The following is a 19,799-nucleotide window of genomic DNA, read 5'->3' as shown; positions in this document are numbered from 1 at the left end:
TTTGAGTCTATTTTCTTTCTGTTGCGGTGTATGTTCTTGCACTCTTTGGAATTTCAATGGCTTTACTTCGAGGTCATTTTTCAATATTTGCCGAATGGAATATTGCGAAATATTCGAAAAGTTTGTTTTACTTTTCAAACCATTTCTGCTGATGTTGCTGTTTTCTTCCGTCCACTTCCTTAACGTCGGGCTACCCTACCAGTATCACGGTAACGGGCGATGGTACGAGACACAAAATTTAATTGGTGGAGCTCTAACGATAGCCACGTGTTGTTTTCCAACCAAATATAAAGAAATTACACTATCACGCTTGAAGTCAATCACAAGTAACTTTTTTCTGGAAAATTCTCACCAAAATGCTTTTGTACGCTGGTAAGCAATATAATGAACTGTCACTGGAATAATTTTAACAGCTGTCGGGCGAGTGGCTCAGAAATGACAGCAGTCTGAAATTGGTTGCAGTATTTTCATCTCACCTTGTAGTGGAGCGCTCCTCTACCTGTAAACAACCTATTGTGAGGTCTTTGATATAAAAGACCATCTCTTCACTCCATAGAATAGTAGTGGAGCGCTCCTCTACCTGTAAACAACCTATTGTGAGGTCTATGATATAAAAGACCATCTCTTCTCTCCATAGAATAACTGTCGACAAATCTTATACGGAAAGAAAAACTATTGAAAGGAATTCATTCTTAAAAAAGAACTGTCGATACATCTTTAATTTATGGAGTATTTTTGACAGATCTTTAAAGAAAAGAGTCAATGTTATCCATTTCGTATCTGACCTAAGTCTAATATAAATGTAGCAAATTTGGACTGCACTGACTACTTTATTCGCCTTTATATGAGATGTGTAATAATTTTTATACCCACAAGGTGGTCAGAGTATTATGTCTTTGTGCATTTGTTTGTAACAGGCAAAAGGGGTGGGTACAAGATGGATCGAACCGATAAATTCTATATTAACATCAGATTTCTAGTTACCAAGTATTAAAAGAATCGCTTAATCGTTACGCAAATTATAGATAGATATAGGTATTGAAAATTGTGACTCATGTGGGGGATGTACCAAAATGGATGGGCCGATATCTATCATCTTCACTCCAGATCTTGTGTTAATAGAAATATAGCGATGTGTGAAATTTGAAGGAAATCGGACTCTTAAATCCCATTTATGAGCGTGTTGGTTATTTATAAGGTTGACCCGTTGTGGCGAAGGTACTAGGATTGAGTCTACATCTCCCATCTTCTTTTGATCTGTTTTAGGGGGGTGGTCAAAATGTGTGGTTTGACATATTCCATCTTCACACCCGATCTTGCGTTAATAAAAAAATGGTAAGTGTGAAATTTAAATAGAATCGAATGCTCATTTCGTATTTTATAAAGTTATAATAATTAAAAATGTTGACCCTTTTTGTGGGAGCTACATGATGGAGTGGGTCGATATTGTGATGTAAACATTGGAAGTGTTGACCTTTTGTGGGGGAGGTACCAGAAGGAGTGTACTGATGTTGCCCATCTCCGACTGATGTTGCTCAATTCGAGAAGGAGACAGACGGACACCCTTAGATCGACCAAAAATGTCCTGAAACGGATTTGGTCCAAAAGAGGACTAGTGCCTAAAACCGTTATTTCGATGAGGCACGCTTTTGTCATATCAAATAATATATAGGGTGAGATGAAAGCTCTGCAACTAACCTCAGACTGCTGTCATTTCTAACCCACTCGTCCGACAGCTGTTACAATTATTCCAGTGGCAGCCCATTATATATTATTTTGGTGAGAATTTTTCAGAAAAAAGTTGGAAGGAAGTGTTGGTATTCAAGCGTGATAGAGTGATTCCTTTATATTTGGCTGGAAAACCACAAGTGGCTATCGTTAGAGCACTCTAGCATTTAAATGTGAAAAAATCTTTTGTTTCTCATACCGTCGCTCGTTACAGTGATACTGTTAGCGTAGCCCGACGTCAAGGAGTTGGACGTAAGAAAACAGCAACATCAGCAGAAATGTTTCGAAAAGTAAAGAAACGACTTGATCGAAACCCGCGTCGCAGTAGCCAAAAAATGGATCGTGAGCTGAACATATCGTAATATTCCATTCGGCAAATATTGAAAAATGACCTCATGGTAAAGCCATTGAAATTCCAAAAAGGGCAAGAACTTACACGGCAACGGAAAGAAAATAGACTGAAAAGAGATAAAGAGTTGCTTCGCTTGGCCGAAAGTGGTGAACTGCCGAATTTGGTTTTCTCCAATGAGAAAACATTCGTTGTCCAGCAGTTTGTAAACAAACAAAATTATCGTGTTTACTTGCCAAAGAGGTTCGCTGAAAATGTGCACCTTCGGTTGGCCACCAGAACTCAAACACTGGCCATCGTGATGGTGTGGGCCGCCATAACAGCCGATGGTCGCTCTTTGTACCCTGTATGTATATCCTATGTATTCATGTATCTGAGGGTATATATTTTAGCAGAGGTATTAATTTCTAACTTTTTTGTTTTCTCTCTCTTATGTTGAAAAAAGTTGAAATATCAAACCAATCAGATATAAATACGGAAACATATTTCATATTTCAATTGATTTCCTCCAAAATGGATAGACTTACTTCTAGTGTAGCAAAATACTGACTGAGCCGATGCACGTTGTGACCCGTACTTTAAGTGTTCTATGCATAACCAATCTATTGGCTTTCTATTTGAAAACAACCCTATGTTTTGCTAAAAACATTTGACTTCCGACTGTTGAATATATATATATACAAATCTCTGTTACAAATCATGCCCTGTTTACAAATCATGCCCATATAATGCTACCACCTACCAATCATCATTTTATTTTCATTATTTGAAAACTTTTGCAGCAAACATTTATTAAACATTGGCTCTCAATTGGGCCTCCATGTCTTCAATCTGCACGCAAGTACCCATTTCCGAAATCACCATCATATGTGAAACTTATTTTCCAATCTTGATTCTCATACCAAAATGAACGAATGACAAGTTTTTAGTTCTGTCCGTTTACATAACAGCAAGTGGTGCTATTTCAGAAGTTAGGTATTATTTTAAATTTTTTCGTAACCTTAAAATTCGTATTTCCCTTGATACGTCTATTTTGTACTGTATCAGTGACTATAATTTCAAAATGTTAGCTCAAAAATGAATTCTAGTTCACTCCGTTTTCTCAATAAAATTATTCAATTAAATGTATATTTTAGTACTTTTCGGTTCCCGTTTAGTACGTATTTCCAAAAACCCAGCTATATCATAAGCCTAGGCACCAAGACTGGCCCTCGTGCTGGGCGTTGATTCCCAGTCAGTTAGTTATTTCACTACTCTTATATATATGAATAGATTCTAACGGTACGTATTAGACGGAATGCCGACTGAAAATTGCTAACCTGTTGTATACTCACTTCATGAAAATATTTCTCACCGAAATACGTAATGTGTCTTGACTTTCATTTCAAATGATAACGGCTACGACACAGTGTTGTATTTCGTACAATACAACTTTTGTGTTTCGTTTGAAACATGTGTCCGACGAAAGCTTTTATCTACAATTGTGGAGAAAAATTCTCCTCAGAGAGCGTTTCGGTGAGCGAGAAGAGAATGTGCAACAACAAAATGCAAAGTGGTGAAATACCTAAGACACGAATATGCCGACAACATCGTATCTAAAAAATCAGTCGACCAGCAATATTATTTGGAAACATAGCAAACACACGATTTGCAAAATACAACGGACAGAGCGATTGAGTTGTGACGCCGCGTCGTCCGTCTATGTCGTGCGAAAATAAAAAATAAAAGGGAATTTCAATTGCGATTATTAATTCGAAAAAGAAGAAGAAACAACAAATACGCCGAGAGTGAATTAAATAATAACAATAGAAGTGAAAATAATTAACAAAAGTAATAACAACAACGGCAAGTCTCAGCGACTCGTTGTGTGTGGTGTAATAAGGCTAAAGCCAATCATCCAGCCAGCCCACCATACCATTGCGTATGAGGCGATAATTGTACGGATTAAAGTGCACAAAAATATTTTAAAAGAATTAACCAACGTCAAACATAATATTAAAAAAAAAAATACTGAATAAAAGCAAAGAGAAAAATATTCAGCCAAGCAAACAACGTGAATGTCTGTGCTCAGAGTTTGAAAGAAAGTTAAAACAAACCACGAGAAAGAAAATAACGTGAAACCAGAACACGTCGTGTAAATTCCAACAACACAACGAAACCCAAAAGGTAGTGACAAAAGAAATTGGTTTTTGTGTTATTCTTCTTTGACAAAAAAAAGAAATGAAAGAAAAAAGCCAAAATAAACCGTGTGTCAGAACAAAAAGCGCAACATATGTGAAGTTTTTTTTTTTTTCATACCAAGCAATGCAAACTCAAAGAGAGAAGTTGGTGTGAAAAAAAAGAGAGAAAAATAATTCGAAAACATGGCCTTTTGTTTAATTAAACTTCATGTGTTTTTTCCCAAAAACAAAAATCAGCAAAAAAGTTCCTCAATTCTATTCGTTTTAATATAAATCGCGCGAGTGTTGTCAAGGTGTTGTTGCTTGCGTTCATATTGAATGGACATGTGTTTGTGTGCGTGCGTGTGTGTGCCACCATGTCTACGCTCTTTTTTCTGTTGGCTATGGATTTTTCATATGCCAAATTCCATGTATGGTTGAATGATGTGGTTTTGTTCTCCTTTGTTATGATATGTGTGTGTGTGTGTGTGCGATTTAAGTCGAAAGAGAGCTTTGCAATGTTTCAATCAAATTTCATTTTGGTTTCTTCTTTGTTTCATTTGTTTTTTTGCATAAAATTACTTTGAAGTGACACACTTATTTACATAAAAAAGTCGAAGAAACAGCAAAACAAGAGGGGAAATGATTCTAAAAAGAGAATACAAATGTTATTGGCATCAACAACAATGCACAATACTGTGGTGTGTGGTGAAGTTTGCAAAAAGACCTCAATGTTGTTGGCTCTCCTTTTCGCTCATCCAAGCTTATTTTAATGCTCCGTCACAGTGATGTCAATACGTGTAAACGAAAAAAACGCAATTTTATTAAAAAAGCCAGAATTAACGTCGATGATTGATAACTGCATATTATAATTTCCTGCACATTTCATTTATTAATGAAAAACTTATCTACCCCACTACCTGTATCAAATATACGTTTATACATGTGTGAGGTAAATCAAAAAAATCATTTAGTGGTTATTACGGTTTCAGAGCGCCTCAAATTTGAAAGCGGATAGAATCAATGGAACAACTTGACAGGTTTAGTAAAAACTCTTCGGTTTTTTCGAAATTTTTCCCACAGGTTAATATTTTTAACCTTATTCCCGGGACCCCAGATTTTTGACCCGAAAGTGCGAATTGCAGACCCTAATATAGACAATATAGAAATCAGTGGAAAGCTTATGAAACCTGCCTAACGCACAAGTTGTCACATGATGCGGTTATTTTTTAAAGATTAAATATATACTTACATATTGACAGTTGTTGTACAATAAATTTGACCAACCGAATTTAATAAAAAGCGTGTTTTTTTTAGTTATAAAACTAAACTAACTCTGGACCCAGAAAAAATATTAGCACAAATTGTAGGAATTTGCAGAGGCAAGAGTATCAGCTATATCATGAATTTTCCGAACGCTACAAAAACTCCATCGTGTGACCATTTGTTGGATAGGCATTTCTATATCCCGGGTTCGTCCCCTTTATTATTTCGAAAATATCCATTTATTAGAGGTAGAAATAAATAGAGATTTTGTTTTAGCTATAACCTTTTTGGCAGCAACCTTTTAAACAGCTCAAGCACGTTTCGCATTTTTTCTCATTGTCAATTATCTTTAGTTTGGTCTATAATTTAACGATGATTCGTCTTGCAAACGAACACCGCTTGCAAATCACTGCATTTTATTATCAAAAGGCGTGTTCTGTTAAGAAAGTCCTGATTTTGTGATTGTTACTTAGCTACGATGCTCACGTTTGGCTCGATGGTAAATAAGCAGTAGTTAAGTTCAGACAGAAGCATTGCAAAAGCTACCAATGCATTCAGAAAAAGTCACAGTTTGGTGAGGTTTATGGTCTGGTGGCATAAATGGACCTTCTTCAAATATGTTGCGAATCGCAACGTAACTGTAAATTGTGAGCGCTACCGTGAGATTATATCCCTCCTATTTTGTATAAAAGGCAAAGGCTTCACTTGCGTCACATGTGGCTTCAACAAACGGGGCCACATGTCATGCAGCTCGCGTAAAAGAGGTAAATTCGGTGACCATTTCATTTCACATTCATAATCGGCCTTATATACAGATTATTTTAAAGTTCATTTCTAGAAGTGCACACTTTAATTGACGCATTCGAAGACAAATTCGAAATTTGAAAAAAGTCACGGTCAACATAAAAACTAACTATCAATTCAAATAAAGATTTAATGCAATTTTTATAAGTTTCCTGCAGCTCCTAAAATATAACCTTAATATACGGGCTATATCTAAATTTCTGCAGGATTTTTTGGAGTCTCAGATGGCGATTATTTTATTTTATAGCACGGATTTGTTCATTTTCACGGAACTTGCTCGCGAACAGTATAGTTCGAAGAGTGGGAGTTTTTAGGAAGAGTGAGAAAGAATGGAAGAACGTGAAGGGGGGTGCGATTGTGTGAAGAAAATATACACATACATAGAAATACAACAGAGCTATGACAGAAATTAAAAGAATTTTGCTCCCCCACAAAAACTAAGGAAACTCCTATTCATGAACATCCAAAATTTAAGTTAACTCTATGTTTACCTATGTTCCCAGGAGCGCTCCCGCTCGAATTCGAATGAATATCACCGAAGGTTTCACTGTTATCTACATTCTGGTTATTGCTCGAAAATGTTTCGAATCCTACATATTGTTTCGAATCCAACAAAACCCTCAGGGTTGTGTTAATTTACCCAGCATGAGTTACGGAAAATTGTTTTTAAAACCAATTCTTAAAATTGAATCAAGATACCTGATACAATCAGTACAGACAGTTCCACGCTATTTGCTTGGATAAAACATATTTCGCATTACAAATCTCTGTCCAAAAACTAAAGTTGGCATCACTAAACTCCGTTATTGTTCAACACTCTCTCTTTCTCCCTCTCTGTTTCACAAAGATTTCCTCGTGTTTTTAACCTACATGTGTGTGAGTGAGTATGTGTGTGGTCGATGTGAGCGAACAAATGCCTTCCTTCCTACCTTGCCCATATTGTGGAAAGTAAAACATTCCATGAAATTCTAATTTTTTAATAAATCTGATTTGAATCAAGTAAAAAAGGAGCAATTTGCATAAACGAGAGACCAAACTAACCACAATATATTTTTATTTCACATGGTTAACTACTTATCTAATTAAAAAAAAATATTTTCCAATTTGTAGAGTAGAAAATAAATGGAATTTTTTAATATGTGAATTTCTTTTGAAATATTGCAAAAATAAAAGGAATAATTAAGACAAACTTTTGACCAATTTGAAAAAATAACAATAAGAGAAATAATATTTTGCAGACAATTTTTTCTCTGCATTGTTTTGTTTTCATTCCCTTCCGGACCTCCCTCAACAAATCAACCCCGATCAACCAATTGACTTCGATTTAATTTTGTTTAGAATTAGCGTGTGGAATAATGCAAAACAAAGAAAGTTTCCAACAACAACGGCAATAACAAAAAACTTTTTTTATTATTTCTGGTATGACGAAAATTGAGCAGACAATGGTGCAACAACACAACCATCATCCCATCACAACACGAGTTTGACTCATAATAACACGACCAACGAACGGAAGCAACAACAACAGCAGCGACGACAAAGAAAATAATATCAACAACACCAATGGCGCAGAGCAACATTATTCTCGAGAGTTTTTTCATTTCAAGTGAATCATTTGATTTTGGCGTTTTGTGATTCTACTTTATTCTTAACCCATTGGGGTAAAAGGTTGGTAGCTTTTCGGTTGGAAGTTCATTAAATGTCAAATAGGTAACCAATGTTCCGGTATTTAATTTATATCAAATGAATTATAGATTCAAACTTTACATTTCCATAACTGTTTTGTTCTAAATATGGATCATGGTCGAATATATAGAAGAGTTCCGGTTATAGAGTTCCAAGTTGAGGACAAAAATCTAAATATTAGTCCTCTCATGCCTATACATAAAACAAGTTCTCTTAACTATTTCGACGATTTTCGGTCCATTTTTCAACGGAATTGTCTGGAATTTTGAACTTGTAGTTTGTTAGGGGTTCTTAAGCACCTTGCAAAAACAGTTAATATATGTCCATGTCTCCCATATAATGCCATCCTATACTCGGTATTCTGATGGATTTCTAAAATTGTTTTTTAGAAGAATTTTCTGAAATTTTGTATTTGAAGTTTCTAATGGATGTAATAAATAAAACCCTGAAGATCTCCATTGCTCAAACATTGATGCATTTCTGTTAGATGAGTCCTACATTCGAGCGCTTGACGTACAGAAATGTTTGCCAATCATATCTTGCCAAACCCCCAAAATTTAATTGGAAGTGAAATGTCATAGAAATATTTTTACCGTCAAACAGAGGCAGTCTTGGTGTACGCAGACATAAATCGAAGTATCAGACTAACGTCTTTGTCGGCCTGTAAAGTTTTATACAAAATTCGACCACCGGTGTTTCCCACATAACCTCCCCACGCATTTAGGTGTTTCCTTAGTGTTATATGTGTCGAAAACCTTAAAATGTCCTGTTCCTGAAACTACAGTGAAACCTTCCACTTTTCGAGCCAGCGTCTTTTATTTTACTGAACATTTCTCTTTGAATTTGGAGAAATTACAGATAAAGGGCCCACTGTACAAAAACTAAGAATGTTGGTCATTTTATTCTAAATTTGGTAAAATTTTTGTAAAATTCCTTAATACAATAATGTTTTTGCTCGTTATTTCCAAATGTTCGGACTTAACTTCCCGACACCTATATATGAGATACGCCTCAATACCGCTTCATTTTTCAGTTTCCGTGCAATAGATCCTTTATTCTGTAATTTCCCTTAGGTAAAGCGATACAATTTTAGAAAATTGCGAAAATTCCTAAGTCAGAAGTTCTTTTTACTTATAAGTTTCAAACATTCAAAACATGATCCCTTGACTTTTCATTTATACCTACTTTTACTCAATTTAGGAATGGTTCCAACTTTTTCTAGATATTTTTTCCACTTTCGATTTTTAGATATTGTGTCTTAAATGATTTGATGTTAGGTTATAATTTACTTTTCGTTTTGTTTAAAATGTATGCCTCTTCCTCCCGATCTTTACCATTTTAAGCCTTTTTTAAAAACGACTAAAATTCGGGTGGTTTATGCCTTTGCTACAAAATTTTTAAATATACCACATACAACATTCATAAAAATAAATAATTTACAAACAAATTGAATCGAAAATCGTTGACTCCATTCGTTTTATATATGATTTATCATAAGTACTGAGAAAGGAAGGTGATGAAACGTTGGAGCAGTTTCTCCAGATGAGACCTTAATCAGATCATGGTAAATGAAATAAAATAGTTAAAGAATTTTGCTAAGTTGTTAAGTTTGTTGTTTTATCAACCTAACCTAACCTTCAAGGCAACATTGTCCTTCTTACTATTAACTATGTTATTGATTTCTTCACAAAAAAAGGTTTTAAATTAAAGGTGTCAGTATTTTTGTGTTTGTGTTTGTGTTTATGTTTTAACCGCATAGATGTTTAATCAATATTATGGACTTCCGTATTTTTGTTTACCTAGTTTCATTCCTCACAATGAGTTTACTTTTTACATATGCCCAAATGCGATCCAGCTATGAGTTTCACAATGTGTCAAAATGTCAACAACATATGGGAGGTTATTTTGTTTTTAATATATAATCGAAGTGACTTTTTTAATGCATGCACACCACCACTACCTCAGGCAAATCACGCACTTTGGAACTCTGGGTTACTTGGTAGTCAGAGATGGGAATTTAGTATTGTAGAACAACACGTAGATATTTCATAGAATTGAAACTTCTACAGTTGATACCCTCCACCATTTGAAAAGTAAAACTTTTGAAAATATTTATATTTGAACTGTGTGTGTCTCGACTCACATATCATTGCTATCCACCTCTTTCCAAAAATTTGCATACCGTATCGAGGGAAATATGTATGGGACTTTGGTGGACTTACATATATGATCGGATATATATATATACAGGGTGTAATAAAAAAACGACAACAATATTAAACGCCATAATTAAAATTAGAATATGTAAGAAATAGCATCAATTTTTAGAATATGTTTAGAATTTTTCGAATTGTGCCCTTTGGCAAGAATTATGGCCTTCATACGGCCAATGAAACCGCCATATGCTGCCCGAAAGTTGCTCTGCGGTACTTTGGCCCTTTCCTGGCGAAGCGCTTGCTTGAGGTGATCGACACTTTGGTATTTTTTAGCGCCAACCTTGCTTTCCAAAATACTCCAGACACAATAGTCCAACGGACTGATATCCGTAAATTTTGGTGGCCATTATGCGCTGGAAAAGAAGCGAAGAACCTCATTTTGCAACCTCTCTTGCGTAGCGCGTGCGATGGTGCTGAGTCCTGTTGGAATGTCCAAGGTATGCGGCCAAAATGCTTGCGTGCCCAAGGCTTTAATACACCATCCAGAATATTTTCACAATCATATTCTGCATTTATTTTGATGCCACGGTCGATTAATACGAGCGGAGAGCGACCATCGGCTGTTGTGGCGGCCCACACCATCACCATGGCCGACGCTTGAATTCTGGTGGCCAACCGAAGGTGTACATTTTCAGCTGACCGCTTTGGCAAGTAAACACGATCATTTGGTTTGTTTACAAACTGCTGGACAACGAATTTTTTCTCATCGGAGAAAACCAAACTCGACAGTTCACCACTTTCGGCAAAGCGAAGCAACTCTTTAGCTCTTTTGAGTTTATTTTCTTTCTATTGCGGTGTATGTTCTTGCACTCTTTGGAATTTCAATGGCTTTACCCCGAGCTCATTTTTCAATATTTGCCGAATGGAATATTGCGAAATATTCGAAACGTATGTTTTACTTTTCGAACTATTTCTGCTAATGTTGCTGTTTTTTTCCGTCCACTTCCTTGACGTCGGACTATGATAGATTTAAAGATTTATTCACATTTAAATGCTTGAGTGCTCTAACGATAGCCACTTGTGGTTTTCCAGCCGAATATAAATAAATCACACTAAAAATACATGAGCAGACGGAGGGAAATGTGAAAATGTAATTCTATGAAGATCATCAAAAGGCACTATGGGTATATTTGATTTCTTTTCTGGCTCTTGGTAGAAGTTTAGTAAACATGTACTTCGTATTACATAGCCAAGTTAAAATAAGAGGTTAGCAAAAATGTGCCACAATGTTAACCCATAATTTGGTTATGAGAGTTTTTTTTTCTGGAATACACTACATCCTCTCCTTAAACAAAAATATATTGAAAAAGTTCTACAGCACTGAACTTCCCAACCCTGGCCATGAGTAGCTTGAACTAATAAATTATTTTGCTTCATTTTTTTCTCAACTCATTCTTTTCTTCGCTCTCTGAGTTTGTCGAAAACAAGGTCTACGACTTTGTAAGGTAAAGCTTTGGTCTATTTATAAAAAAATGTGGTTGCGATAAAGGGCGCGAAATTGAACAATAAACTGAAATATATTTAAGTTCATTGAAATATTAATAAAATGTAAAAAATGACATATATATATATATATATTTGAGTCTATTTATATATATATATATATATATATATATATATATATAAAATAATTTTTTTTTTACCAAAATTGTTATCTTTGACGTTTGACATCGTAAAATCCTCTTTTCTGAACGCACCACCCTTCCACACTTCTAGCCTAAAACACAACAAATATCGTTTTTTTTGTTTGCCAAACGAAAAACCCGTTCAGATTGTTTTTTTATTGTTTGAATTTGCACAGAGAGTGCAAATTATCAAAATCAAGTTCAAGGACGTCGAATAACACAAATACCTCCCTACCAAGAAAAAAAAACGTAAACAGTGGAAAATATAAAAAAATTCAAAAAAAAAAATACAATAAATTTGTTAACTAAATCGATGAGGCTTTTTGCTTCGATAAAAAAATAAATTAACGTGATTTAAAAATATACCTTAACAAATAAAAAAATTAACCAGAATAAAAAAAATAATTTATCTTTTAATGAATTTTGGCAATTGCCGAAATATTCCATTTATCTACCACTATATTGTGCAGAATTACGTTTGCATTGGTTGTTGTTTCTTAATTGTGTTTTTTGTTTTCCTTTCCATTTTTTTTTTAATTTCCGTGTGAAAAAAAAATAATTTTTCCACAGAATTATAAGAAAAAAGTTTTTCCTCAAAAGAACAAAGAGAAAGTTGAAGAAAAAAAAACTTAACAACGCAATTTCTTGACTTGTGTATATCCTACTTTCTTATGCCTTCGGCAATATAAAAGTGAAAAACGTCAGCTACAACAACAACAACATCAGCAGTAACAGCATCCAACAGCCGTGCAGCTATCATCACCGCCAACAACTCACCTCTTTGGCCCCATCGCTTAACAATTTCTTTCCTGTCAATCGAAAGAAAAAAAGAGTTCAACAACTGCCGCTGCTGCTGCTTTCCAAATCTTTTAGCCAGCGATTCAACGTATTCTTCTTCAAGGCAACAAGGTAAGTGAACTCTTGTATATTTTTATTATAGCCATACTTTTTCATGCCCACACTAAGGTTAAAGGTCATAACGCCAACCATCAGATAAATCTTATTTTACTGCGCAATTGAATGTTACCCGACAAGGACAATGACAAATACCACATTTATTAAATATTCATTGCATGCGGAGAAGCCCTTTCCCCCAATATTTAAAACTTGTCGTCTCAAATTGTGCATTATCGACGTTTTTTATATGTTTGGCGTCGTAATTTGGTAAGCACATGTGTCGCATACATCACTACTAGTAATGACACCTACCTTCCCAACTGCATTACCAGAAAGCATAAAAATAATGTCAACTGCACATTACAATAGTTATTTTGGGAAAAAGTGTAGGCGTCCGATAACTAAAAATAGGGTCACTGGCTTAAATCTTCGTTGCGGGAAACTTAAGAAATAATTGCTCTTTCTCCCTTTAGCTCTGCCGGGATAACGAGGGCTAAGTGGAAAGCTCATGGGGTTTTTTGAAAGGCCCAATTGTCCAAAGTGTTAGGCTTTGCCCAGTGACATAGAGAAACGAAACAAACACATCGAAGAGCATAGTAGCCAATATGTACCAAAAATCGAAATCAACGTAATTTCAACAAGTAATAAGAAAAAAACAATGCTCCTAAATTAAACGACACAAATTCCCGACGAGGACGAATTACTATAGTGGAGTTTGCGGTAGGGAAACTTCATGGAAAATGCTGAATTGCACAAAAACTTTGACAGCAGCGTTATTGGGGCGGGGCTCAAATAAAAGGTCTCAAAGTACTTGAGACCTTTCATTTGAGTCTCGAGCAATTCAGCATTTTCCATTCAGTTTCCGTACCGCAAACTCCACTTTGGTTAGAAAGTCGGAAGACATCGATTATCTGAAATTATTTGGAAATATAAGGCATATATACTCAGAAAGTACTTTTCGAGACCTTTCATTTGAGCTCGCCTCAATAACGCAGCTATCATAGTTTTTGTGCAGTTCAGCATTTTTCATACTGTTTCCCTACTGCCAACCCCACTCGCTTCGCTATTCGATCACTCCCGTTGCGAATCTATGGCATGCATCCTATATAACGGTCTTCCGAATATTCGGTATTTGGATTATTTAAGCCATATTTTTCAGTGGAATTGTATCAAATTTGTTATTTGATGACTGAAAATTGTCCACATATGGGTCCAGGAATTTCCGAATTAAAACCAGTATAGAAAGTCGGGCGGGTCCGACTTTATGATACCCTACACAACTTTGCTAATTTAGTAGAGCTCCACATAACAATTAAAAGTTTTCATGGGAGAATTCAATCATACACTCTATGATTGTAATTATAATTTAAAGTTCAAAAGACTAAATATGCCAAAGCATTTGTATCTTTTAAATTCGGACATGTATTGCCCATTTGATATATATATGGGAGCTATATCCAAATCTGAACCGATCCGATGATAAAATTTGGCAAAGATATTTCTGAACTGTATTTCATATGTTTCCCTGAATATCGTTGCTGTGGGTAACAAATATAAAAAAATCGGATGAACAATATATATGGGAGCTATAGCTATATCTGAACCGATCTTCACAAAATTTGACATACTAGATTCTAGACTCAATTTTGTCGTAAGTGCCAGATTCCATCCCATTTGACAAATATTAGACGTTTGGTGCACAATAAAAGGTAAATCGGACGAAGTTATATATGGGACATATATCCAAATCCGAACCGATCTCGATAAAATTTAGCAAAGCTATTTCTGCGCTGTACTTGATATATTTCCCCAAATATTGTTGTTACAGGGTGCATATTACGGCTGCGGAGGACAAAAATAACAAATCGGATGAACAATATATATTGGAGCTATAGCTATATCTGAACCGATTTCGATCAAATTTGGCATACTTATTTTCAGGCGTAATTTGGTTGTATGTGCAAAATTCCATACTATTCGGGCTGATATTACACGTTTGGTTCACAATAAAAGGCAAATCGGACGAAGATATATATGGGAGCTATATCTAAATTTTAACCGATTATCTCCAATTTAAATAGGGTTCGTCCTTGGGCCAAACAAATGGTTTCATCTGGATAGGGTAATAAATGCGAACTGTACTTTGTTCACAAAAATACATGGACAGACGGACGGTCATGCATAAATCAAATCAGAATGTGATTCTATGCAGATCATCAAAAGGAACTATGGGTCTATCTCGTTTCCTTTTGCCTGTTACAAACAAATGCACAAAGACATAATACCCTGACCATCTTGTGGTGTAGGGTATTAAGATTACTACACATAAAGTAATGTTAGTACATAGACAATTATTTGCAAAGAGGTTACTTGAAATCAAGGGTTCGATACAGTTTTAAAAAAAAAAAAAAAAAATAAATAAATATAGGGGTACAAGTTTTCCACCCACTTCCACACTTTTGGATATTTTCGATATGTAGCGTCTTCGCAATATTGCGGATAAAAATACGAGGAACATTTTGGTTATCAATTTTAACCCTCAAGCGAGTCAACAAAGGAGTTTTTTGATTGGACTGTAGAACGTTTTTGATGTGGTTCTCATATAACCATACATCCTGATTTTCGATATTTCAAATCAACTGTGTTTTATTGCGTAGTTTGACTCCTGTCAAACCCTAATAGGTATGGATCCCATTATCGCTACCTCATGATTATGGGTGTTTCGAAGTTTTTGGTTCTAATTCCCAAGGAAGTTATTTATGATTTGAAATTATCTAAGTGTATAATTTAACTTATCTTTAAATTATTCCATATAGGTCCACTTTAAGGTATAGTCTACACATAAGAGTACTTTCTGATTTTCGACATTTTAAATGTATCGGTAATAATTTCCAATTAAATCAACTGAATTAGTATTATTATTATTTTTTTTAATCATCGGAATTATAATATTTTGGATTCCCAAAAGTACCTCCAGTCATATGGCTACAGAGAATATCTTTGGACGAAACTCAAAATATGTTTACGTTTTGGTACAGTCCTTATTTAAAGAAAACCTCTGAGTTTAGTTATTGGGGAAGCTTTGCCACATTTCCCAATGCTTGGGACGCAATCCTGTATTATTTTAGTACACACACACTCTGTTCCACGGTCACAAATTTTCTGGTAATAAGAAGAGTAATTTGTTATGGAATGTTTTATTATTTTCCATCTACTGGTAATGCATAAGACAGTTTAGTGACATTACTATGTAATGAGTTGCACAACTCATATGGCTTACAAATTGTTGTCCTGAGTACAGTCACCGGGTCATCTTAAGCCATTTTTACACAAAAGATTTTTTTCAATTTTTGGTATTCTCGAAGTTGTGACTTCCAAATTACAGCCTCTGACTTTTCAAAATTCAATATTAAAAACGTTGGCAATCTAACATTTTTGTACGCTATTTCACCTAATTTCCATTTACAAAAAAAAAAAAAAAACGGATATGGCTCTCGGTTATAATTATCTTCATTTCTCTTTGTTATCATTTATTTGTGTTTTGATTCTTCTTCCAACACAAGTCCATACTAAATATTCATCATACATTAATTATAGATAGTGTTATGTTGGCCTAAGGTTTAGACCGAACCAATGGTCCAATGTTGGATGCCAAATTATAATAATTTTGTTTTATTTCTGTTTTCTATTCATTTTCAGATTTCGCTTAGTTAGCTACTTCGAGCTACCTTTTTTTTTTGGAGATACATATTTTTTCTGCAGATTTCACGCAAAAACCTATAAGAATACATTCACAAACGAAGAGGAAAAAACTGCGACACTAACGCTCGGGGCCATTTAGTTGGCTGGCCAACAAACGAGGTCATTATCGAATACATTAAGCAGCGAAAAACGCAGCAACATTAGCAAACAGCTAGAAAACGTCTTTTGAAGCGTCTTTAGGAAGTTCAAGTTTGTCAAGTGCAAAACCCAAAACAGCAACAACAAATTGCGTATCTTTTGAGACAAAGAAATTGCAATTGCCACGGAGGCGGTGGCAAAAAAACAAAAAACAAAACAAATTCCACAGAGCAGCCAAACAAGGAGAAGACGTCGACCACCACAGCGTTATTGAACTGTTGAAAAGCATCAGAAGCGAGTCGGTTCTTGCATTCATTGTCAAAGCAAACGAAAAACGGCTGCTGCTGGACTGTAATAACACGGCAATTGCAGGAACAGGAGGTGGAGGCGGCGGCGGCGGCGGGTAGGAGGTGGGGTTGTTTGTGCATATCTTTCCTTGCCGTTGGTGTGATCTCCCGCCTACACGAACAAATTTGTGTTGTTACAACAGATTAATTGTTTTTGTTGGACCAAAAACAGCAACAAACACAACCATAATACATATTTGCATATAATTGACCAAGAAAATCGTTTTAATCATCATCAGCAGCATCGTCACCTCCATACACCCCAAGCCACCTTCTCGTCAAGAAACTTTTCTCCTCGTCATCTGCCTCTCATTTATTAAACACCCTCGCCTTGTCATCATTATTTTCATTATCTAAAAATGATTTCGAATAAAAAATCCTATGCCATGAAAATGCTGCAACTGGCTTTGGCCCTCAGCCTTTTGCATGTCAATCCCGATGATTATCTGCAACAAAGACTGCGTAACTGGGACTCCCAGCTGGAGCTAAGGGATGGCGATGGCTGGGAGCTGGAAATGTTAAGGGCTGTGCCCATGGTCGAATATCCCTATGCCAACCGCAAATCCATGATGCCCCTCATTGAAGATCTCATGCTCTACGATCACAGTTTGGCCAATACGCAGTACAATGTGACCGCCTATTTGCTGAACGTCTCCAATGAAAGTGCAAATCAAACGGCGGCCATGCAAGAAATGCAAGCCATACCTCCACCGTCGAGCGCCACTACCACAGGTGGGAGTTCGTCAAATTCTCCCACCTCATCATCGTCGCCGTCGTCAGGTGGTTCGTTAACATTAGAAAATGTTCGAAACGGCACAACGGCCACAGTTAGTTCCATAGTCCATGCCGCAGGAAGTTCGAATTCCTCAAACCTACACAACCTTCCAACACCGGAAATTGAGCTATTTCTCAACTCGGAATCAATGCAAGATCAACGCTCGGTATGGGAACAAAATCTGGCAGATCTCAACGATTTCAATGATCTGCCGATTATGAATAGCCATTATGGCAATCTACCTCTAAAAGATGGCCAGCAACAGGATCCATCGGGCCATTTTGATTTACCTCATTTGGACGTGTTTCTACCGACCTTTGGTAGTTCCGCAAATGCTTTAAATTCCGAGGCGGAGGGAGCAGTGGCCTTGAATGGTAGTTTTCCAAATCCTGATGACGCAGTTGGCATTAAACTGGAACAACTGGACGATGAAGATGACAAGGCTCTGTTGGTAGGTGTTATGGATACACGAGCCGCCACTTGTTCCACACTGTCGCCAGATCCAACGGATATTGCCGTAGATGCTTGCATCAAAAAGGAGGAACCCGAAGAGGAGGTGGTGGGGCAAACGGTCAAAGAGGAAGAAGTGGATTTAAGTCCATTCATCGCCAACATGGAATTGACAAAGGAGGTAATTGAAAAAACTTTTTTCTGATATTTTTAGCATTTGAAAAATTGGATTCGGGGGAAATGAATTAAAAATATATCGATCGATGTCATAAATATCCTTTAGAAAATATTTGATGTATTCTTTATATCATTCAAAATATTGCGGCTCTGAACATTTGTCAGAGAATATTTTATAAAATCCACGTTTGTAGTTGACAGAGCTATGAACATCCAAATTTTTAGCACTAAATATCCTTACAGAAAATATTTAATAAAAATTCTGAATATTATCAAAAAATATTTTATAACAATCTACATTCATAGCTCTTAATATCCTTGCAGAAAACATTTTGTAAAAATCAAAAAAATATATATTATTGCTTCGTCAACGAAAAGTCCATCTTAAAATTTTAAATTCGTTCCAACAGTTCGTGTTAGCCTTTTTAATAGTCAAAATGCAAAATTTGTTCAGTTTGACAAACACTTTTTTAATCAAAACTATACATCGTACTAAATTTTCAGTCTTTCAAGGTATTATATTTTTTCCTTTTACGGAAAAATAATAGGAAAATGTTTACCTTTTTCACCAAAAAGTCTTTCAATTTGAAGTTTACCGAGGAGGATATTTGTAAAACTATTGCACAATGGACCCACATCTAATTTTTCTGTCCAAAACTATTTCGACGTCTTCATATGTAAACCCTCGAAACCAACAGTAACTCTAATATCAAATTTTAGGATTTTAACTCTATTCCTTCACCAATGCCAAATTTAGTAACATTTAATGCGAATATCCAAAATAATCTACGTCTTTCCATCTAGACAACAACAGTAATCCAAAACCACTCCTAGATCCCAACACCAGATGCCAACAAAGACTTTATTACCAAATTTCGATTCCAGTTCTATCCCTTCATTCAATACCCAATTTAGTACCACTTAGTACTTTTTGAATAAATTTAATACACATATCCAAAACCGCCCCTATACCTTAACCACAGACACCAACAGTGACACTTATATCAAATTTGGGGTTTTAAGCCCTATCGGTTTACACAAATTCAAATTGTACTAAATTTAATATATAAAAGTACGGATTTCCAAAATTTACTACATACCCCAATTCTACACTACAAATGTCCAAAACTACCTTCAAAATACTAAATTTAGTGCACATGAATACGAATTTCCTGCATACCTCAATCGTACAATCCCATAGCAATCATATTTCCAAATTTCAGAATTCCAGATGCATCGATTGACCACAATTCCGATTTTTACCAAATTTAGTACAATTTAGTACATATAAGTACGAATTTCCAAAACATCCTACATACCAAAATTTCAACATTCCAGCTCTATCGGTTCACTCAAATCGAAATTGTACCAAATTTGGTACACTTAGTACTTTTCCTGCACATGAGTAAAAACGTCGAAAACTCAGCTAGTAATATAAATTTCAAATTTCAGAATTCCAGCTTCATCCGTTCCTCCAAAT

General features: G+C 35.5%; 1 protein-coding gene across 4 annotated transcripts in view; it reads left to right on the top strand.

The window, feature by feature from the left end:
- LOC101897176 (segmentation protein cap'n'collar) overlaps positions 1-19,799 on the top strand; it is a 165,342-nt gene that overhangs the window by 27,419 nt on the left and 118,124 nt on the right. Inside the window, exons 1-3 of one of the 4 annotated variants that reach the window (XM_059127014.1) lie at positions 3,580-3,907; positions 12,404-12,742; positions 16,430-18,323. The exons of 1 other annotated variant lie outside the window; for it this stretch is intronic. In XM_059127014.1, the coding sequence (XP_058982997.1) occupies positions 17,277-18,323 (1,047 nt within the window). In that variant the 5' untranslated portion in view covers positions 3,580-3,907; positions 12,404-12,742; positions 16,430-17,276. Of the gene's footprint in view, positions 1-3,579; positions 4,244-12,403; positions 12,743-16,429; positions 18,324-19,799 lie in introns of those variants that run through there. 2 more of the 4 variants (XM_059127012.1, XM_059127015.1) reach the window with 2 other exon arrangements.

Source organism: Musca domestica, unplaced genomic scaffold (assembly GCF_030504385.1).
Source record: "Musca domestica strain aabys unplaced genomic scaffold, Musca_domestica.polishedcontigs.V.1.1 42, whole genome shotgun sequence".
Taxonomy (NCBI): Eukaryota; Metazoa; Arthropoda; class Insecta; order Diptera; family Muscidae; genus Musca; species Musca domestica.
This window is presented reverse-complemented; position numbering and strand designations above follow the sequence as displayed.